The following is a 22455-nucleotide window of genomic DNA, read 5'->3' as shown; positions in this document are numbered from 1 at the left end:
GCAGCTCACCGACTGCCGCTGCCCCGGTGTGCTTCGGCAGCCGTCAGCGAGGAAAGGCGAACCGCCAGGTGGACTTCCGTCCAGCCGCGGCCCTGAGGCACGGCTTCCCCCCCGGAGCGCTCCACCCCCACGGCGAGCCGGGCAGCCCAGAGGGGCAGCAGGCACCGGAGAGCGCGGCCTGGGCGGGCTCCGGCCTCCCTCTGCCGCGGGCTGCTCTTCTTCCCCCTCAGCTCCCGCGCTCTCCCGCCTCTGCCTGACAGCCACCCCTTTCCCCTTCCCTCGTGCGCTAGAAGCTTCCCCTCGGCTGCCCCTGCGCACCCCGCCTACCCCGGCTCCATCTCTCCGCCTCCGCCCCGGCTTCTCCTCAGGGCGCCGCCTCCCTCACGGCTGCTGCGCACGCGCCGCGTCCCGTGACCGCTCGCGGCGCTCCCGCCCTTTCCCGCGAGATCGCCGGCGCCGCCGTCATGGCGGCGGAGGAGCCGGAGGTGGATATCGAGGGGGACCCGGCGGCCGCGCCCGGAGAGGTGGAGGCGGCGGCGGGGTGAGTGAGGGCCGTGCTGCGCGCTGGCGGCCCCGCCGCTCCGCGGGGCGCGCCCGTTCCGCCCTGCGCTGCGCTGCGCTCCGCTCCCCTCACCGGCGGGGCTGGCGCGGCGGGCGGCCCCGCGCTGCTCTCTGCCACACTCTCGGTGTGCTCCGAAAAAAGCGGGAGTTGCGTCAGGTTCGGGCTGCGCACCGAGGGTTATCTTCGCCCGTAAAAGGTGTTTGGAGCGCCGGCAGAGAGCAGCCGGGAACAGTCGGTGGATTTAATTACTGGAGCGCTGCGAGGGGTAAAGGGCGAATTAGTCTGTGGAAAAGTCTGGGTGTTCTCGAGGCGAAGAGTGACCCAAGGAAAAAAAAAATGACGTGGATCGCTGAGGAGGTTTTATGCTGCGTTAACGTAGCAGTTGGTCAATGATTTTAATCAGTGGCAGGTTTCTGAAAGCAGCGAGTAGTTGTTTGCAGAAAAGATGGAGCGTGGTCTGGATGGAGTTCAGTAGAGCACTGTTAGCTCCGTGTGGTCGGTTTCTGTTAAACCTGGTGGAAGTGAGAGCTTTCCTTAGCAGGAAAACAGTTCCTTTTTTTTTTTTTTTTTATAAGGAGGTGTTTTATAAGGCTTTTTGTAAGGAGGTGTTTGTGCCTTATTTGGGGAAAGATGGAGAAATGTTAAGTGAAGACAATACAACTCAATGAAGCTTCTAATATTGAAAATATAGTTCTGTATTTGTCCATGGAGTTCTGGCGTCTTTCATTTGTGTACATTTCACATGATCCCTCCTGCTTCCGGGCTTTCTGGAAGAGAATTTTTACTGTTCCGAGTTTCACTCGTGTCACATACAGTCTGCAATGAGATAAATGAGGAGTTGCTGCTGAGATTAACAAGAAAGATGATATGCTGAGGGGGATTTTTACTATGTGTGATGGAATATTATAAGGAAGTAACTTTATATAATAGTCTGCGATATATGATTTTAGTTTTAGCATCTAATTCTGTCATCTTCTGGTAATGTTTTTGTTATTTACCACACCATTATTTTAACTCTGACAGCATACGTTTTGTTTGAATATGTTTGCATTGTTTTGAACACTGGAATCTTTTCCAGAGGTCATGAAAACACAGCTTCAAGCTTGCTGCAGGATCACTACCTTGATTCATCTTGGAGAACTGATAACAGTCTCGTAAGTGTTTTTTAAATGAGTAGTACTTCTAGCAAAGTTATCAGAACTTCTGTTTTCTCCATTCCCTTTCCTCCATGTACATACTCTTTTAGGTTTTTAACAGTGCTTTTTGTTTACTTTTAGAAACTGTTCTATATTCTTGATACTCAAGTAAAGGTGTGATAGAATTCAAGTATTAAAACGTATTTGTATTGTTTACAGCCCTGGACATTGGACAGCAGCATTAGTGAAGAAAACAGGGCTGTCATTGAGAAAATGTTGCTGGAAGAAGAGTATCCTTTTGCTGATTTGCTGATGTGTTTTCCGCTGTAACAATAGAAAACTTCCTGTTTCCAAAGGACCTGGACAAATCTTTTCTTGTTAAGGTGACCACAGCACTGTCATCTTGTAGGTTGCAAAAATCAAGGAGGACCCTTGAATTAATCATCTGGCTGCCTGCAGCTTTCTCTGATGCTTCTGATTCTGCAGAAAATTACTCCAAAGCTTATTGAGATTAAGCTGGCACTGCCACCAAAAATAGCAGTATTTATCCCCGCTTCAGCTGCTTGTTCAGTGCCACCTCCGGCGTTGTGCTGATGCAGCTGCTTGTGTGGCTTCATAGTGAACCGGATCAAACAGCTGATCTGGCTAAAAAAAGCCAGTTCTCTTGTGCTGAATTGTTCTTTACTGCCTGATTTTGTCTGCCTACATTCGTACTTCTGCCAACACACAAGACGAAAACGGGAAGGAATAGCTGCTGCTTTTTTTCCTTCTTTTTTTTAAGCAGCGTGCGACCTCTCAGACTAGGTAGGTTATAGAAATAGTGATCACGGGCCCATTTATTTTCGTGTTCTTTTTGTAATCAAGTGTAGTAATATATACAGTAGTAGAGGAACAAGAAAATAGAGCAATTAGAGTTTTCATGATAAATTATTGAGGCTGAATTTGAAAATAGATAAGGTATCAGTACAATTAAAATTACTTTAGTACGTTTTCTAAGTCAAAAAAGAAGAATACTCTTGTAGAAACAGGATGCTTAGTTTGCAGCACACAAAGTGAGTGTGGGGTTTCAGAAGTGAAATGTCACTTCCTTTATGCATTTAACTAGTAGGAGTGTGTGAAATTGTGTATTTCAGTTTTGAAAGCAGAATTTGCTTCTGCAGCTGAATAATTATGAACCAGTATAATTTATATGATTATTGTAATTCTCAAATGTACAAAGATCTCTGATGCTTCAAAAACTTACTTAGTAACTCTTTCAGATATTATTTATCTAATAAACCACTTTCTGAAAAAATATGGCTCAATCAAAAGGAAGCGGAGAAAAAATCTGTGAAAAGGTAAGCTGTGTTCTGGGAAAAGTTCTCAGTTAGATGAGAAGAAATGAAAAGTCCTTCCAAAATAAGGTTCTTTGCTGAGAGGTGCGACAGCATCACAATTGTTAATTTTCATTTTCACTTTGTTTTTTATTTGCAGCCCACATAAGAAAACTGGAAAAGTCATGTACGTACGTTTTAGTGATTGATTTGCGTTTTTAAGTGCAGTGTCTGATTTTTGATAAGTTTTGGGACTCTGTTTAAAAAAAAAAAGTTACAATTCCTTAGTTCCTTTTGTTTGACTGTAAATTCAAGAGACCTTCCAATGCAAAGAAATATTGCTGTGTGTTATAATAGGCCTGCAGTAAACTAGTTTGATTTTTGTAGCACAGTGATCTTTATGAAAAACACACTTGTGAATTCCAGTTGGCTTTTTTTGTGTGAACTTTTCCATTTGCTGCCTCTGTGTGTCTCTGTACTGCTAGTTACTGGTGAGAGTTGTGTTGCCTCGAATATTCCTCTGTGATGGAGACGCTGACATGACTCTCCATATTTTATTTGTCAGCTGTGTTCATGTTTAAAACAATACCTTGACCCCATTCATGCTTAAAACAATACTGTCCCTCCCTGGAGAGGGACTTTTTCCAAAGGCATGTAATGATAGGACAAGGGGCAATGGCTTTAAACTGAAAGAGGGGAGATTTAGTTTAGATATAAGGAAGAAATTCTTCACTCTGAGGGTGGTGAGGCACTGGAACAGATTGCCCAGAGAAGCTGTGGCTGCCCCATCCCTGGAAGTGTTCAAGGCCAGGTTGGATGAGGCTTTGGGCAACCTGGTGTAGTGGAGGGTGTCCCTGCCCATGGCAAGGGGGTTGGAACTAGATGAGTTTTGAGGTCCCTTCCAACCCAAACCATTCTGTGATTCTATGATTCTATTCTATGAGTTTTGTAGAAGACGAGGAGTAGTCCTTCTGTCAGAAGTTGCCCTCATTTGCTGGGATTTGGGAATATATTTTTTTAAGAAATCACTAATTTCCATTTCCTATTTTCCTAGGGTGCGATCACCTACAAAATCAGCCAGCTCCTCATTAAAGTGGACATCAGAAGAGAAAGAACTGTTCGAACAAGGACTAGTAAGTTTGTTTATATATGTAATGTTTTGAGTAGAAGTCATTAGTTTATCTTAAATAACAAAATAATAATTTATTTAAAGAAGAATATTTATCTGCTTCTGGTTTTGTACTTCTAATGTGTTAAAAATAGTTGCCACCTACTAAGAGTGTAATGCTACTTCGGATTTATACTGATGAATCCCCTCAAGTGGCTTCGTTTGCCGGATTTTGTTCATAGGAGGCCAATTACAATTCGAGATCACAAAATACCTCAAATGTGCAGCTTTATGAATCGTACAATTGTAATGCTGTAGTGAACTACAGGGAGTACCGTGCTTAAGGCAAAGCAGCTCATACAGTGAAATCCTGTAACTAAAGTTGTAAGCTCTTTAGAGGTTGTATGGTTGTATGGTGCTGAATGTCATAGGGTTTACTTCACCAAGTACAAATTCAGCAGGATTCCCTGGGTTAGTAGGCAGCATAATTTACAATGCTTGTAAATGTGCCTGAAGTGGGTGAAGAAGATCCTCTAGTTAAGAAGAACAGCAATAACTTACTATTGGATGCAATTTTTTTCTTGGTGGAATATGAGTGGTGAGGTTCTTTACCATAGTTTTGCAGAATTGTTTGTGCCTTTGTTATGAATAATTGAGTTTTTAAACTCTTTTGGCACGTAAAGTACAATGTCTGGAATGTTAGAGTTTGGATAATTCAAATGTGCTTTGTTGTACCAGGTGAAATTTGGCCGCCGGTGGACGAAAATTGCCAAGTTGATTGGAAGTCGTACTGTTCTACAAGTGAAGAGCTATGCTCGGCAGTATTTTAAGAACAAGGTAAAGAGTATCTCTGCAGTTAGCAAAAAAGCTGCTTGACCAAGTGTGCTCTTGTACATGGAGAGGGAGTTTTTACAAGGACATGTAGTGACAGGACAAGGGGCAATGGCTTTAAACTGAAAGAGGGAAGATTAGAGTAGATCTAAGGACGAAATTCCTCGCTCTGAGGGTGGTGAGGCACTGGAACAGGTTGCCCGGAGAAGCTGTGGCTGCTCCATCCCTGGAAGTGTTCAAGGCCAGGTTGGATGAGGCTTTGGGCAGCCTGGCCTATGTCATGGTTTAGCCTGGCCGGCAACTAAACGCCACACAGCTGCTCACTCCCCCTGCCCCAGGGGATGGAGAAGAGAATTAAAGGGGATAAAGGGAAAGAGACCCATGGGTTGAGCTAAGAACAATTTAATACTACTACTACTCTCTCTCTATATATATGTGTATAATGATAATATATATACAAATACATTACGCACAGTGTAATTGCTCACCACCTGGTGACCAAGACCACTCTGGTCCCAGACTAATGATCCCGAAACAGGTAAGTCCCGACACCGCAATCCCGAACAAGCAAGAGGCCCAAAAAGAGAGAGAGAGAGCACTCTGAAAGTGAGAGCACCTAGAAGAGCAAAGGCTTTTCTTTCCAGTTAACCCTCATTTTTATACTGGGCATGGCACTGCATGATATGGAATACTTCATTGGCCAATTTAGCCCTCAATCCTAAGTCTAAGTCCAAATCCCAAGGGGAGTTGTGGACCCTCTGTCCCGGCTGTGCTCCCCCCAGCCTGTTGTGCTCCTGCATGCTGGCAAGAACATGGCAAGCTGAGAAGTCCTTGAGGCCTCAGTGCCAACTATCAACATCAGCTTGCTATCAACATTCTTCTCATAGCTAATCCCAGTCTAAAACCAAAACACAGAGCTCTTCCAGCTGCTAAAAAGAACTAACTCTGTCCCAGCCGAAACCAGGACAGTCTAGAGGAAGGTGTCCGAGCCCATGGCAGGGGGTTTGGAACCAGGTAGTCTTTAAGGTCCCTTCCAACCCAAACCATTCTGTGATTCTCTGTATCTTGATTTTAATCTGTTTTTCGGGGTGCTGCTGTTAAACTACATACTCTGTTTATTCCCGTGTTCAGAAAAGTGAAATATACTTATTTGCAGATTTAAATATGTCAGACCTGATTTCAAATTCCTGTAATGACTGCAGTGTTTTTATTGCTGCAATAAAACAATTAAAGTAATGTAATTGTAGTCTCTTATACTGTTGGTTGTTAGTCTGAAACTACTTGTTTTCCACTGTACAGCTGTTCCAGCTGTGTGTTGTAGTTTTAGCTTTAGCTTCATGTAAGACTTCGGGGGCATTTAAGAAGAAATTGGTACTGTCTGTTGGTTTTCTGTTTTTTTTTTAACAGGAATATATATTAATTTACACTTGGGCTATAATTATACCTGTAATACTGTGTAAAACTCAATTGCAATGGATTAAAATGTACTAAAGGGTAAGATAAGGAATGTCTGCTCTTCAAGTAAAATAATTCTGACTATTTGAGAGATAAAAGGGATTGTTTTGTTTTTCCCTCCTGAAAGTATTTTATGTTTTCCGAAGGCAAAAAATGGTGATTCTGAAAAAGAAGAGCCAAGTCAGTGTGGTAGCAGTCTTCCCATTGAAGATGGGATAAGGGTAGAAGCATGGTCATCTGGAAACTTGAGAGGCCGTGCAGATCCCAATCTGAATGCAGTGAAAATTGAAAAGCTGTCAGATGATGAAGAAGTAGACATAACTGATGACGTGGACGAACTACTTTCTCCTGCCTTCCATCAGGAAACTGGAAAATCTGAATTATCTGTTATTTCAAAAAGTCCAGATGAAGAAAGGAAAGGAGTGGAACATGTTTTTTCATCTGTTGGATACAGTTCTGCAATTTCTTTACCTAAAGAAGATCCTCAGCATCCCAAGCAAGATACAGTGGATGCATTAGTATTTCCAGGTGTTGCAGCAACGTGTTCTCAGCACCTGAACGGTGACAAATCTGTGAACTTAGATTACCAGCACTACAATAGTTTTGTTGAGAAAGCTGAACAGGGCAGACTGGTAACACCTGGTGGTACTAGACAAGTAACTGGTGATCAGGAACGTAACGAGGAACAGAGGGACCTGGCTGATAATGGATTGCTTTTTCCTTCTCCCTGCCAAGTTGATGAAGATCATCAAGAAGAAACAGAGGAGCTTAAGCCACCTGATCAAGAAGTGGAGGTTGACAGAAGCATCATTCTGGAAGAAGAAAAGCAAGCTATTCCTGAATTTTTTGAAGGGCGCCAGGCCAAAACACCAGAGCGTTATTTGAAAATTCGCAACTATATTTTGGATCAATGGTAAGATGTGTTAATTTCATTTACTGAAATAAGTTGTTAAGAGGACTCATGACCTGCTTTGTTGTAGCTAAAACACTACTTAGTACTAACAGCTTACTTCTGAAAACAGTAAAATTAATTTTATGTTAGCATTACAAAGATTGCCAGGGAACAGCACTGATTATTAATGCTTCTTTTGCATCTTCCCAGTTTTTTTTTTCCTGGCATTCTGGAAGCTAAGCAATGGAAATACTTTGAAGCATTATGAAACTGTGTCCTATATCAGAACAAGCTGCATCCATTTCGGTTACATTGTTTTCTTCCAATTTCTGTCATCTGATATGTAAGAATGCGTATATGGTTTTGATAAATGGTTCCTCAAAGTAACTGATTAAATTAATTCCGTGATGAAGTCTATGGCATTGTAGTACGGCCTTTTCAGGAGGGCAGCTAGAATAAATAGTCTTTGCTAAAGCAAGTGATGTTGGCCAAAAAATACTTCAAATTAAGAATCAATTTGGCGTAGTGCTAGTACACTCAAGTATTTTGTATTCCATCTCCAAAGGATCAGTCTAAGGAGCCTCAGGGATTTGTGGTAGGAGGCTCAAAGTACAGTTTGTTCTGTTGACAGTTTCGGGGTGTGTGCTTGTCGTGTTGGTTAGCTTGCTTTTAAGTAGAGAGAATTGCTGAGTTTAACTCTGTTCTGCTTCAGCTGGTTTGTGTATTGGCAGCTTATTCTAGTTGCAAAGAAACTCTGCAGTTCCGTGCCAGAGAAGTGTTGAACTGAAGCGATTCAGTGTCAGTTTAAAGGAAAGTGAAAAGTGCACAGGGAGTGAAAACAGGTGGATTTATTACACTGAGGAAGACTACAATTACGTGAGCTGTTCACACCTATCTGGTGCAGACGTTCTTAGATCACTTCAATAGTGCCACAGTCCTTCTGAGCAATTCCCTGCTTCCTGGCACCAGTTATTTTGAAGGGTTCGTTTTATGCGGAGTGAAACTTGTATTAAGTATGAATTTGTGTGAAAAACCTGAAATAAATTGGATGTGCTTTGCGAAGTGTGTATCTGGGATTGCTCTGCGTGGCGGAGGGCAAAAAACGCTTCAGTGGCTTGTCTTAACCTCAGCTCGAGCCACACAATTCCTTCCTCCCCCCACTGTAGGTTTTATATTTGACAACGTGCTGTGCTTCGTTTTAGGGAGAGATGTAAACCCAAATACCTGAATAAGACTTCGGTCCGCCCCGGCCTGAAGAACTGTGGGGACGTTAACTGCATTGGGCGGATCCACACGTACTTGGAATTAATAGGAGCAATTAACTTTGGCTGTGGTAAAGATGTTTTTACTGGAATCAATTCAGAACTTAAACTCTAATCCGTTCCTGCTGAACACATCTATTGTTGACTGTGAGCTTTTTTTTATTAAAATGAATGTTTTGATGTGAAGGGTAAGCATTAAGGATGTCTTTAAAAGAACAGTGGTGAGTTTGCTTCCTTGAAGCGTGGAGGACTGCACTTAATCGGAATCAAACATCCATAATCTTCCAACTTCTCCATGCTCTTAATGTCATAAGTAATAATTGTTGTTCCATTTAAGTTCTGTAGAAGAGAATCTTTGCTGGAACTGTGTTTGGTATCATCATGTTCCAGCCTGTGTGGCTGTAGCATCTTCTGGAGTTGGTGTTGAAGTTCTGCTTCCTGTTAGGGTGTACTGCTCACACAGAGGGACACACGTTAATCCTTACTGGGAAGGACCTTCTAAGCAGAGTGTCCCTCATGACCTTTCAAAATCTGGAGGAGTTTGTAACCTGCTTACAGGATTATGGATTTTTGGTTTTACACAAGACCTTTTTTTTCTTTCCCTCCATCATGTTCACCGCACAGCAGCTGGAGGGGTGGTTTTTTTGTTTGTTTTGTGCTTTTTTGTGTGTCCAGTGTTGGATTTGTTTTCCTGGTACCTGCCGTATCTGAAATTCTGCCCTCCCTCCGTGTAAGACAGGATTCAAGTTGTTTCTTTTCCCATACTGAATTATAACTATTTCCTAAATGAAAAACAACATCTTCATCCGCAGGGCTAGTTTTTACAATGTTCAGACGTTAAAATTAGGTGACGTATACACCTACGTGTAAAAATACATACACACCTACAAGTTACTGCTGGTTTAGTCTCTCTGGATTGGATTTTGGTCCAAAGCTGGATGACAGTCACCTGGGAGAGGAGGAATGGCCTGCAAATACATTTTGTCTGAAGTAAATTAGCAATAAGGAAGGAGGTTTTACTGGCTTAAAAGCACTGTGGTGGTGGGCTGTGCAGTCAGTTAGTGATACGAGCGTCAGGAGATGTCTTTTCACTGTGGGTTGTTGTTGTTGTTGCGTTTTTCTTTATGGCGTTTGTCATTACCGTTTGTCATTACCATTTTTCTGTGGTGCTCTTGGCTCTGTACTAGAAGGAAGTGGCTCCACACCTGACTGAAGTGCGGTGTCTCTCTCTCCTGTGTCCTGCAGAACAGGCTGTCTATAACCGACCCCAGCCGGCGGACAGAACACGCTCCAAAGAAGGCAAAGACACCGCGGAAGCGTACCAGCTCGCTCAGCGCTTGCAATCCATGGTGCGTTTTGGTGAGGGAGTTGGGGGCAGCAAAAACCACTCTGCACGGAGAAGGTCTTTTCAGTTTTCGTTTTCAAGCTAGGGAATTTCAAGAAATTTCTTCTCTCATTTAGTTTGCGATTTCGTTAGAATGGCCTGTAATTAGAATCACAGAATCATAGAACGGTTTGGGTTGGAAGGGACCTCAAAATCCTCTAGTTCCAACCCCCCTGCCATGGGCAGGGACACCCTCCACTACACCAGGTTGCCCAAAGCCCCATCCAACCTGGCCCTGAACACTTCCAGGGATGGGGCAGCCACAGCTTCTCTGGGCAAACCTTTCTTTTAATAAATTAATTCAAGTGTCACTCTAAGTACTGCTGTCGGACAAGTGTCCTCCCTCCGTTCTGTGATCTTACACGTTTCATTTCCTACTTAACTACGACTGTGTTTCAGTCTTCCCTGCAGCCCTGACCCCTTCCCCCCCGCCCCAGAATTTGTCAGCCTGTATTGGCCAGAAAATAGTAGAGTGTGTTGGTAGTGTGTGATCAAGTTCCTGGCATTTTAAGTGCACTGGGTATATGGTGTGACCTACTCGGAGCCTTATGCACACAATTAGTAGTAACTCATTTATAGCTACGTGAATTACCGAGGCTCGCCAGATTTAATTTTTGCGTTCGCATTTAATGTAGCATTTTTTAAGTACTTCACAGCAAAATAAATCAGTTGATGAGAGTAAAACTAAATCAATCCCACTAAAAAAAAATAAATGGAAATATGAAGAACTGTAGCATGCTCTAGATGGAAACATACTGGGTTTATAGCTGTTTGTGTTGCCTGAGCTGTAATTCAGAGCTGGAGAATAGTGCACTGTTGCTGTACGAGATGTCGATGGTCCATGGAGCGTCACCCAGGTGTTCCGCTTTACAGCCTGAAAGCTGAAAACTTCACCAAATGTGTTTCGTGACAGGTTGTGAACTGCTTAACTCTGCGGAACCCCAGGGTGTTCCTTCTTTTCTGGAAACTTGTCACGGTGTTTGTAGCATTCGTGTGGCAGCAGTAACCACTTGGACAATGGGGCTCATAAATGAAGGAAATGCAGCTTTTTTCAGGAGTGGGATTCTTGGCTCATGTCGATTTCCTTGCTGCAGCGTACGAGACGACGGCGAGTGCGAGACCCTTGGGGAAACTGGTGTGATGCAAAGGATTTGGAAGGACAGACGTTTGAGGTAACTTTCTGTGGTTTAGACTTTCCTTGCAGAATCAGTTCTTTCTAACTGCTAGCAGGTGGTGTCGCATCAAACGTACGAGGGAAACGAGTGTGTAATAGGTACGCGTCCGCTCTTTGTGGAAGCAATAATTGGAAAATAACTGTTTTCCAGCTGTTACATCTTTGTGCCGCTGATAAATACAGCGGTACTTTTGGTGTTTGCTGAGGTGTTGGTGTTGTGAGCACGCATGGCTCTACGCTGTTTTATGGCTGTAAAGCTCTTTGCTTTGTCTTGCAGGAGATTTCACCTCCCTGTGTTTTCAGTTAACTGCCTTACTACAGCTAACAGTAGGGGATAAAAGAATAAGACTTAAATATTTTTTTTTTTCAGTCCTTATTTCTTGGTGCTTGTAATGTAGGTGATAGGAGTTCCTAATATTAATGCTGTTATGAGCAATGTCCTCAGAAATACTGTGGTTTATGAAGTGGTTAGAAAAATCCTTGCAAGTTTAAATATTTTATGGAATACTTGGAAATGTATCGTCCACTTGAGCATGTCCATCCCTCCAGAAAAAGTGAGAAACTGTAAACATCCTATTTTTTCTGTGTAGAAAACCACTTAAACTTGCAGTCATCACTAATAAGTATCTATAACAAATCCATAATAATATAATGCCATACCTATTTTTCAGTAACTGTGGTTAATAAATCTAGTGCTTCCTGGAAAAAAGTTTGAAAACACTCGTCCCTAGAGGGAGGTCATGATAAATTCTGGCCATGGGCTGTAATGGCCAGTTTTCTCCTTGGTTATCCCATTTGCATTTGTGCATAGTCTGAGATTTGGGCTGAGATTTTACTGGATTTGGTTGACTTGGGGAATATAAGAATTCTCTCTCACCAGTTGTTTTGTGGATGAGATCTCAGATCGTCGTTGCTTTCACACTGCTCGATTCTGCTGCGGCTGTTGCCCTCTGCCTTGAGTAGTCCTGTAGCACAGACAAATGGATCAAGAGGACACTGATGTCAAGAACTTGTTCTGGGCGGGTTTTGGAATCACTACTGAAAGAGCGCTTTTTGTTTATTTTTGCTTTTAGCATCTGTCTGCTGAAGAACTAGCAAGAAGAAGAGAGGAAGAAAAACTGAAACCTGCAAAATCTTCCAAAGGTTCAAGACAAATAAAGAGGTACTTGATGTACATCATGTTCAAACATGGATCTTCTAGAAGTCAAGTAGGTGTCTTGGGTAGTGCCAGGCTGGAAGGTTGCAGGTCACTGACATGTATGATGGTCTGACATACCACGTACGCGTTTCACGTTTCACATTGATAGTCACGAGTGTGGGTAGTGAAGTTTCTGTATTTGGTGGAAGCCATCCTAGTGTGGGACGAGAAATCCAGTACTGAAAAGAAGATATTCCTCCTCTGCCAAGCAGACAGAGGGAAACTTGAAAAGTTTCCTGACTGTACTACATCTTTAGAGAAATTTTCTTTCATTTTATAGCTCCTTTGATCCCTTTCAGCTGATCCCGTGCTGTTTATTCACGGAAGAAAAACAGGTATGTACCCAGAAGTGAATCATCGAGAATGCTTTATGACTTTGGTTACTTTTCTTGTGCCCATTGTTGTGCTTGTCGTTGCAGGAGCCTTTTCAGGTGAAGGTGTCTTCCGAAGCACTTTTAATAATGGATTTGGTGAGGATGGAGTTTTATCCTTCAGAAAGCTATGACGCATATGTTGTGGGGTTTTGGTTTGTTGGTTTGATTTTTGTGGGCAGCATCAGAGAGAAAAATACAGTTCTTAGGTCTGAACGGAAAGAAGTTAGCCTAGAAGTGAGAATCGAGTATTAAATAAAGCCTCTGAAGATGAATGTTGGGTTTTTTTGTGCTTAGTTTCTCTAGAAGGTAGATGGTTGTGCACTAATAAGAGCGCTACTACTCGCTACTCTCCGTCGTGCTTTAAATATGATTTACTTTAAGCAACTCTTTAAAATAGACTGTCATTTTGAATTCTTTGGTTCATTTTTCTACTAGTCTGGGAATTGATGTTGTGTTTATAAAGCAACGTGTGGGTGTTTTAGTTACAACAGGTTGTACCAAAGTTGGTGCAGTTGTTCGGCGCAGTTGTTCAGTTTTTGAAGCTAGCATTGCCTCACGTATGGAAGTGTTACACAAACGCACTCTACACTCACAGGTGTATGATAAACAAACATCACTTTTCTGTTCCCTTTGAATCGAAACACTGGGAGTCTGAGAATCTTTAGCTGTCCTGAGTTTTCCTTCTAAGTGTCATTGGGAAGTTACTGACTTGTAGCTGTGAAGCCGACGTACTCTGTTGTGTGCAGATCAAAATGAGGAGAAATTATGATACAGCTTGGGCTTTAGTAATTGTTTAATATTGTTTTAGCACTCTCATGTGTCTATGGCAGAAGTAATAGGGCTGCTGGGTGGAAGATACTCTGAAGCTGATAAAATTGTAGAAGTAAGTGACTTTTTACGTTTTCTCTCTAAAATATTGAGACTGTTATGATATCATATGTTATTGAATAGATGTAAATGTTGTTTCTGAAGGGCAATACTTTAATGTATTAAAGTTGAAGTTAATTACTATAGTCTTGAAATGTTAGAGTTACCTTCAAGTGTTGGCCTGTCAACTCTAGCATGAGGAAGATCTGCTATATGACTCTTAAAATTCTTCAAATGGATTTTAATTAACTGATGGAGATTTCTTGCATTTATCCATCTGGAGATTTTTTTTTTAACAGGTTTGTGCCGCAGAGCCGTGCAACAGTCTGAGTACAGGACTACAGTGCGAGATGGATCCGGTCTCTCAGACGCAGGCCTCGGAAACGCTGGCTGCCAGAGGATACAGTGTTATTGGGTGGTACCATTCCCACCCGGCCTTTGACCCCAACCCCTCCATACGGGATATTGACACTCAGGCTAAATACCAGGTACTTGCTGGCCTGTGTGTTGTAGATCAATAAATAGAAAAAAACCAACAGCCCTAAAGCCTCCCTGGCATTTGCAATGTGTTAATACACACTACTGCTCTAATGCATTTTAAAATAAGTTAATTCATAAATTGACAGAAATTCTATTTTTTTTAATTTCAGAATGCTGTTGTGAAAAAGATTGTATTTCATTTATCTGTTTTTTTGTTTGTTTTTTTTAGAGTTATTTCTCCAGGGGTGGTGCCATGTTCATTGGAATGATTATAAGTCCTTACAACCGAAATAATCCTCTTCCGTACTCTCAGATTACTTGTCTAGTAATTAGCGATGAGATCAGTTCTGATGGCTCCTACCGTAAGTACCGATGCTTTATCCATCGTCTTAATTTTTCTTTTCCTTTTGGATACTACGGGGAAAAGTGTTGTCTGTTCTTGAACTTGAAAAATAGGTGTTTATATGTTTATGTTGGTGACTTGTGCTTGACAAAACCAGGATTTTCCCTTAAAGAGTAATCCTGCAAGTAGTCCGTGCCGTCAAGTCCAAAGTCTAAGTCCAAATCCTAAGGGGAGTTGTGGACACTCTGTCCCGGCCGTGCTCCCCCCAGCCTGTTGTTCTTGCACACTGGCAAGAACACGGCAAGCTGAGAAGTCCTTGAGGCCTCAGTGCCAACTATCAACATCAGTGTGCTATCAACATTCTTCTCATAGCTAATCCCAGTCTAAAACCAAAACACAGAGCTCTTCCAGCTGCTAAAAAGAAGAACTAACTGTCTCAGTCAAAACCAGGACAAAAATTCTGAACAGATCGTCTGATCGAGGAGGCGGAAGTATAATAGCAAAGAATTGGCTGCTAAAGCAGCCAAAAATCCTTATTTGAGTAACTTAACATTCAGAAGGTCTAAGGACCAAACTTGCCAGCTGTCCAGGAAAACACAGGATATGAAAGATGAAATGCTGCGCTGGCATGAATCCCAACCCAAGGGAACAAATTCTTGATTAAAAATGTCATTGGCATTTCATGGAAATGGGATGTTTTCCTTCCTTAAATACCTAAGAACATATCATATAAAATTTATGGTATTTCAAGCGATGATCAGATCTTCTGCTCATTTGCTGACATTAATTTGAGGAAAATTCCCATGATAACAGTGTATGGTTATTGTAGAGGCCTCTTCTCTCTCCTCTTCCCTCCCCGTTTTTGCATCCGAACTCCAAGGTTTCCCATTTCCTTGGCAAGGCGATAGTGACCTGAGAGTTCCCTCTCTGTTTTTTCCTGTGGAAGTAAGCAAGGGAGACCATCTGCCTGCAGACTTGCTTTATAGTCTGCGGGGAAGTGAAGTGGTGGCCACATCTGTGCAATAATTCCTGTTTACCCTACGGATAGCACCGTCATTTTATCCTCATTTCCTATTGTAGCGTGGAGTTAAAATGCTCAGAAACTTTCTGCTCTTAGAGGTAGACTTTTTTTGGTGACACATTTTTCTGTCTGAGATGACTTGATGTTTATCTCCTGAAATCAGCTTTTTCACAAAACGGAATCTCCTCCAGCTCTTTGGAAAAGTTACATGGTGGTGGTGGTAGCACTCCAGAGCTGAGCAAATGAACAAAAAGTAGTGTTTCACAGGAGCTGTAGATGCTTCCGTAGATTAATTCTTACTCTTGGGAAGCGCGTTCTGCACTGACCCTTCACGTTGGAGATGTGCTCAGATGGCAAATTGAATTTATTGCTGTCATTTCCCTTACTCTGAGGTACAGCTGGAAGGCGTTGCCTTTCCTCTTGTTAAATTCTTGTTGTCTTTGAAAGGTGCTTTTGTGTTCTTAATCACTTACTGAAATTTGCAGTCTTTCTTCCTCCCTGTTTTTTTTTGTAACCAAATTATGTTCTGCAAGTAATTTTGTGGTGTTCTTTAGAATGTTTTCTAAATTCCTCTTCCCTCACCTGCTATAAAATAAAAGAATTTCTTCCTGTAGGAGCAAAATTCCTCTGGAATCTAGAACAATAGTCAGCCACTTCATCAGACAGTTCATACATGAAAAACAAATTCTTTTTTATTCACTTAATAACCACATAAGTCTTAGACTACAAAAGTGGTACTAAGTTACAAAAACTCAATTCATTTCACCATTTTTCTGTTATGTTGTTGATTTCTGTGTGCTTCCTTGTGGCATAAGGAGTCTGCGAGGTCAGGTGAGAGAGCAGGTTTGTTCCCTACTCCCACCAAAATGAAACTTGGAGTCCAAAACACATCATGCTTTTACTTTCACCTCCTTAACGTTGGCAGCTAACAGGAACTTCAAGCTTCCAGTCAGTGATAAATTATGGATGGTTATGGGGAAGGAAGGGATTGCACCTCAAACTGAAAAAGAAAAATTAAAAATAACATTGAGCGTACTCAAAACGCTGAATCATCATGTTCAATTGATTACAGGCCTGCCTTACAAATTCGAAGTACAGCAGATGTTGGAGGAACCTCAGTGGGAATTAATATTTGAAAAAACAAGATGGATAATTGAGAAATACAGATTCTGCCATAGGTATATGTCTACTTACATTATAAAGAATAACCAGTTTAGAATTTTTGCGTGTTTATTATTGATGTGTCAATGAAAACGTGTGTCTGCTTTCTACAGCACTATTTGTTTTTCTTTCAACAGCAGCGTCCCCATGAATAAAATTTTCCATAGAGATTCTGACCTGACTTGTTTGCAGAAAGTAAGTTTTCTTCTTTTAATTTTGAGCATTTTTAATTGTAAATGTTTTTTTAAATACAGTTCTGTTTCATATTATCAGAAGTCAGCTGAAGCTACGTTTTTACAAATCAGAGATGTAAACCAATCACAATAAATTACTTCCATAGTGCAGCTTCTTTCCTTGCAAACACAATGAAAATGAGGTTCATTTGAGAGCTGGAGACCACGACTCCATGCAGATACCAAGTTTTAAGCTCAGTTTGGAGCAGAAAGAATGTCAAATTAATCCTGTCTCCTCTCAGCATGTTGTACGTTTTCCGTGTTGAGAGCTGCACGTGTTTCAAGGGAAGATTTGGACTTTCCAGTCCTTTGTTCGATCAGTGAAGTAGCGCTGTGCCGTGTTTGTCGTGCCTCAGGGGGAACTTCAACTTTCCAGTCAGTGTAGTCATTGCTGTGACGTTGTTAATAACTACAGATGTAACATTAATCACATAAACAAGACAAAAACCTGCCTCAAGCAAAGGACATCAACAGAGAACGTACACAACGATTACCCACATCTGATTTTTTTCTTTTCCTCTCAACATGATTTTGCTTATAAACGGCATAAATCTGAAACTGAGTTGGTGGAGTGCTCTTGAATTTAGCTGTTGTGCAATAGGTTTTAAAGAATCGGTTTTAAATCACTCGTATGTTCCTGTGTGACTGTGTCTTTCTGAAATTTATATTGTACAGTCGAACTCTTCCTGTAGTGCTAATCCTAAATAAATAAATAAATAAATAAAAATCCCTTTGGAAGACCTATCAGCTAGAAGCGGAAAAAATAAACCCAGGAAAAATGCCAATTTAAAAGAAAATCTCCTTTTCTTTTGACTAGCTTTTGGAGTGCATGAGGAAGACTTTGGGGAAGGTAACAAACTGCTTCATCGCGGAGGAGTTCTTGACTCAGATAGAAAACTTATTCCTGTCCACGTACAAGAGTGAGAAGAAGAGTGATGCCGAAGAGAACGAGAACGAATGTTTGAATGAATTGCCGATGTGACGGCTTTAACAAAACAAAATTGCGGAATTTTGATTTTATTTTTTTCATTATCTTCCCCTCCTCCCCATTATGTCAACTCTTTCAGAATTATTATCATTTTAACTGTTACAGAATCCAGTGTCATCTTATTGTTACGGTTTAAACATACTTTGAAAAACTCCTCATGTACATGACCCGACCACATGAGAAATGTTAAATACTAACATTTTGGAAAAAACGAGTGGCACAGAATTAATTGGTTGACCAACAGTCTGCCATTTGGGAAGAAGGACAGCCTGGTGAGAATACTGCACCTCAGGCTTCAAGTAGAGTTCGTCCTCTCGCAAGACTTTTGGTTTGGGAACCGTCTCTTGTGTTTTGTCTGCAGGTGCACGCCGAACTCGGAACAGAGTTGTTACTTAATGCTTTAGAGATTGTAAGTTTGAATGAATTCACAAAAGAGAAACTTACGACTTCAGTGAAAGGAAAATTTTGTAGCTCATTGATTTCAAACTTTCCTGGTACCCAGTCTGAAGTTTTTATTCAGTTGTGGTTTACTACATCGTCTGATTTCCCCCCCGCCCCCCCATTGATCCCTATGGTCAAGTAGCTTTTTGGTATGTTCTTTGCCATCTTGCTTCTGTGTTGGGGAGGAAAAGCTGGCAAGTTTTCATGACTTCTCAGTAGTAGTTGTGCTTGTTTCCAGTGGAAATGGTAACTCCTGTCTTATTACAGGTTGCAATCTTTCTGATCTTCCATTCTACAGGGAGATATTATGTTGTTCTCTCAGATCATTGTGATTTGTCCCCTTCTAATCGCCACTGTTTCCTGTGGAAACAAGAGCCCTTGATTGATGGCAAACCTTAGTGCAACAAGCAGAAAAGTATTTGTCTTTTTAAAGAAAAAAAAAAACAAACACCAACTTTTATATTCTGAGCCTTCTCTTTAAAGTGCAGTTCAATGAGAAAACATCCTGTTTTGTGTCAGTACTTCAGTTATAATTTCATACGAGTATATATTCAGATAAATTAGAACCAGATTGATCTTGATTGAGAAGCTTCTTGATTGCAACTTGGAAATGTTTCATGAGCTCTATCACTGTGAATCTTTACAGAAAAAATATGCTTTAAATTTTGCTTTCTAAACCATGAGGGAACTTGACCTGTGTACAGTTATTACTATTGCACAGTTTTATCTCGGGCAAAGTTTCTCAGAAAAGTCTAAAATATATTTGAAAGCATGAAGCAAGCAGGACCTTGAGTTTATATCAAGAGGAGTGACAATGGACACAATTCTTATTTTAAATATATATATGTGTGTGTATATATATATAGTTCTACATAACATAAATGGAATTTTAAGATTTTATATGTTTACATTTTTAACTTCAGCTTTTCATTGGTATAAAGAGTTTGAAAAGCTTTAAAATTGTAGAGTAGCATCCCAAGGAGGGAACTCCTTTGCAGGAAGTTAAAATCACTTTTTTATCATGCCTCATAAAACACTTGTCTCTCTCCATTACAAAGTGGAAGGTGCAGAACCTGATGGTATGAAAATGGCGGCCCTTGAAACTCGGCGCTTCTCCCGACGCAGCCTCAGGAGCTATGACTTGGTGAACTGGTGATTGGTGAATGTTCTGTGCTCTCTTCTGTGTTTGGATCTGCCGGGGCACAGCTTTACATCCCATTAATGTACCATTTACAAACTTGGTGTGTCCGTCTATCTAAGGCATGTTGACTCGGTCTGCATATATCTGACAACATCATCTTTGGGACTTCCTAGTTAAAAATACTGCATGGCCTTCTCTATTTCTAGTTTATCTACACTCCTGGTGCGAAAGCATTCCTTCCCTCCTGACTGGTGGAGCGGTCTGCAGTGTAAGGTTTCTTTTGCAGTTTTGCATAGGTTACTCTGGAAAAGTCATACAGTATCAATACGTGTGCTAAAAGCTGTAATTAGTTCTGATTTGTAGGCAGAGACTTTGGAGCCTCTTGTGTAACAGCAATACGGAGCGGATAATGTTTGTCCACGTACGGTCTGTTCCCGGAGGTTTAGATGGATGTCAGTATTACCCAAGCAGCGGTAACGATGCGCTGGCCCCATCTCTGTTGAATGATTACAATGAGTTAAGCTAATACAGTTGTATTAATTGGATTTAACGGTGATGTGACATAAGAAAAGCTTTGAGTGAAACATGCTTTTGAAGCAGTTTGTCTCTGGAGACGTGGACATGGTGCAGTATTGAGCCTTGGGTACACACACCCAGCCTCCATTTCTCCGAGTTGGGGAGTGAGTGGTGCGGGAGGAAACGTAACCGCCAGCACCATCGTAATCCAGCATTGTGACACGGTGTTGTATGTCAGTTGGAAATACCACCTTTGTGATGCTAAATGACAGTTTTGTTGGCAGGAGCTGTGGTAAGGAAATGACTAACCTACTTTTCATCATTTATTTTGACTGTATGGCTAATAGTATGAGTTGGGAAGTTGCATGCTTCTAAGAAGATAAAAATCTGTTTTACTAATACTACTGGTTCTGCTACCAAACACATACAAGGCGTTACATATTTTTCATTGGAAAGCTCTTTTTCTAATTTCCATCCAGCTATTATTTTTATGCTGGCTTTGTTTTAGTGTACCTATTGCAGACTAATACACAATTTATGTAAGACCAGCTGTTAGGCCTTGACAAGCTGTTGCTCAGGAGATGGGAAATGGTTGAGTGGGAAGTAAAATGATACAATTTAACGTGGAAGAGTCAACAGTTTCAAAAACCGAAGAAACAAACAAACAAAAAACCCAGAACTCCCAAGATGTGACTTTTGGCAAATAACCTCTATGGGCATTTGTTGGCAGAGTCAAGTTCTGCTATCCCAGTTTTCTTCACGGGGTATATGCCTTGTGTTCCAGGGGAGGGGAGGGGAATGCCCATGTTTTCTTTTATTTTTTAATAAGTAACTTTCCAAGAACAATTCAGCTGAGGAAAACAAACCGACCAAGCAAAAAAAGTTGATGCTGTTGCCGTTGGTATTAAGTACTTTTTTCCTTTTGCTTGCTTCGATATTCCTGATTGGTCATATACAAGAGTTTACTAATAAAGACTGGATATGCAGTACCTTGGAAAGTTGTGATCCATCTTTGTAATAGTTTCTCGTCTCTTGAGCTTAAAATTGGTATTTACTCCGAGTCAGTAACAATGACAAAATGACTTAACTGAGTTTAATACCACTAGAGGGGGTTTTGCTACCGCTGATACAAAAAAGGGTTCGAACTACGAGCAGAACCTGTTCTTACTGGTGCGTGTGAACTTCTGGCTAGTGATTACATTTTGTGGGCAGTAGCTGTGTGGCTTGGTATAGATTTTTGCTTTGTTTGGGTTTTTTTTCCATTTGTTCTTACAAACCCTCTGCTTTAGTCTCCTTCTATCCAGTGGTACTTTGTGGCAGGGATGCCAAGATGGTAGATGGACGTTTTCCACAGTGTTACCACAGACACAATCCCGGCTGTAGCATCACTAAAGTAATGTAAGGAGTTTGTTTTCACGGGCAACACCAGTGAACTCTGAATAGGATCATCAGATTACCTTTCCAACAACTATCTTCATTACCCAAATTTGATTCAAGGGTGTTGGTTCTAGCTCTGTTTCTGCCAGCAGCAGGAGCCAGATTAACTCTTTCCTGCTGCACTAGCAGAGAATTTGGTCTGCTGGGCATTGCTGAGCTGAGAGGGACAGCGTGGACGTGGAAGGCAAGCAGCAGGGAGGTGCCCGGGGCACCCCAAAAGACATGGCAGGGCAGGGCGGTGCCGCCCGGTGTCTGCAGGGGGAAGGAAAGGGGCTGTGCTGTTGCTGCAAACCCCGCTGAGGAGGTGAGGGACGTTGGGATATGGGTGCAGGGTGGCTGCATCCGGCCCCGCGGAGCCAGCGCGTGGGAAGTAGCTGGTTGTTAACATCCCAGTGAAGGCTGTAATCATATTTGATACTGAACAAAGTATTTAATGGCTCAGATAAAAGCATTCTGGTTGTTTAATTGGAAATGTCTTGCTGTTTTACATAGACCTAGTGCCCTACTTTTATGAGATTTAGAATCGTGCCGAGAAATTGTTTCCATGGAAGCAGAGATCACTAAAGAAATAATGCACTCCACATTTCCTGCAGGATTATTCCTTTTACAGCCTGCTGTTCTAAAGAATTAACTCTTATAGTGCCATTACAGCTTAGCATGAATTAAAGGAAGTAATTATTTTTTTTTTGTGTTGAAAGCATTATATATATATTTTTAATATCTATATAAATATGTATATATGTATGTATATAGGTATTTGGAAAGACTTTTGTCTTTAAAATAAGTGTGTTCTCTCCTTATTTACAGAGAGGAAAATCTACCAGTACAAAAAAGTCAATGAAAAAGTGCACTTCTATTTTGGCAATTTATGCAGCTCCGTCAGGGAAACTTACAATTACTCCTTCTCTGCCCTTCTCTTGCCACTGTTCTACACTTTTTGCTTGGCGATGGGTTTGTTGTAAAACTGTCGTCATGCTTTGGCTGCCTTTGAGGGAAAAGACAATGAATGCAGTTTTTAATTAAGGTAACAGCAATGAGAATCTTCCACCAGCAGGGAAAACAGAGCATCTTGTTTAGTTACCTGTGAGTTTTCTTCCATATATTACTTTTGACAAACCACTTAATTTCTCCCTGCTTC

General features: G+C 41.5%; 1 protein-coding gene across 5 annotated transcripts; it reads left to right on the top strand.

Moving 5' to 3' along the window:
- The first annotated feature begins 464 nt into the window (after window positions 1-464).
- Window positions 465-20850, top strand: MYSM1 (Myb like, SWIRM and MPN domains 1). Of its 5 annotated transcripts, XR_015222361.1 has the most exons (21): window positions 465-541; window positions 1641-1716; window positions 1918-1988; window positions 2946-3035; window positions 3172-3198; window positions 4066-4144; window positions 4858-4956; window positions 6552-7318; window positions 8500-8630; window positions 9805-9908; window positions 11038-11115; window positions 12191-12279; window positions 12596-12650; window positions 12735-12785; window positions 13498-13572; window positions 13856-14044; window positions 14266-14398; window positions 16473-16578; window positions 16699-16756; window positions 17612-18191; window positions 19282-20850. XR_015222361.1 is itself a non-coding variant. In XM_086617262.1 (20 exons), the coding sequence occupies exons 1-20, from the start codon at window positions 465-467 to the stop codon at window positions 17774-17776; spliced, it is 2487 nt and encodes an 828-aa protein (XP_086473388.1). In that variant the 3' UTR covers window positions 17777-18335. The 5 variants fall into 5 exon arrangements, 4 of the variants coding, with proteins under 4 accessions (XP_086473388.1, XP_086473387.1, XP_086473386.1 ...); XM_086617262.1 differs by lacking the exon at window positions 19282-20850 and having other exon boundaries at window positions 465-523; window positions 1644-1716; window positions 2958-3035; window positions 17612-18335; XM_086617261.1 differs by lacking the exon at window positions 19282-20850 and having other exon boundaries at window positions 2958-3035; window positions 17612-18335.
- Window positions 20851-22455: the final 1605 nt, after the last annotated feature.

This window comes from Tauraco erythrolophus, chromosome 10 (assembly GCF_009769465.1).
Source record: "Tauraco erythrolophus isolate bTauEry1 chromosome 10, bTauEry1.pri, whole genome shotgun sequence".
Lineage (NCBI taxonomy): Eukaryota > Metazoa > Chordata > Aves > Musophagiformes > Musophagidae > Tauraco > Tauraco erythrolophus.
The sequence above is the reverse complement of the archived record's forward strand: the minus strand, read 5'-3'. Positions and strand labels throughout refer to the sequence as shown.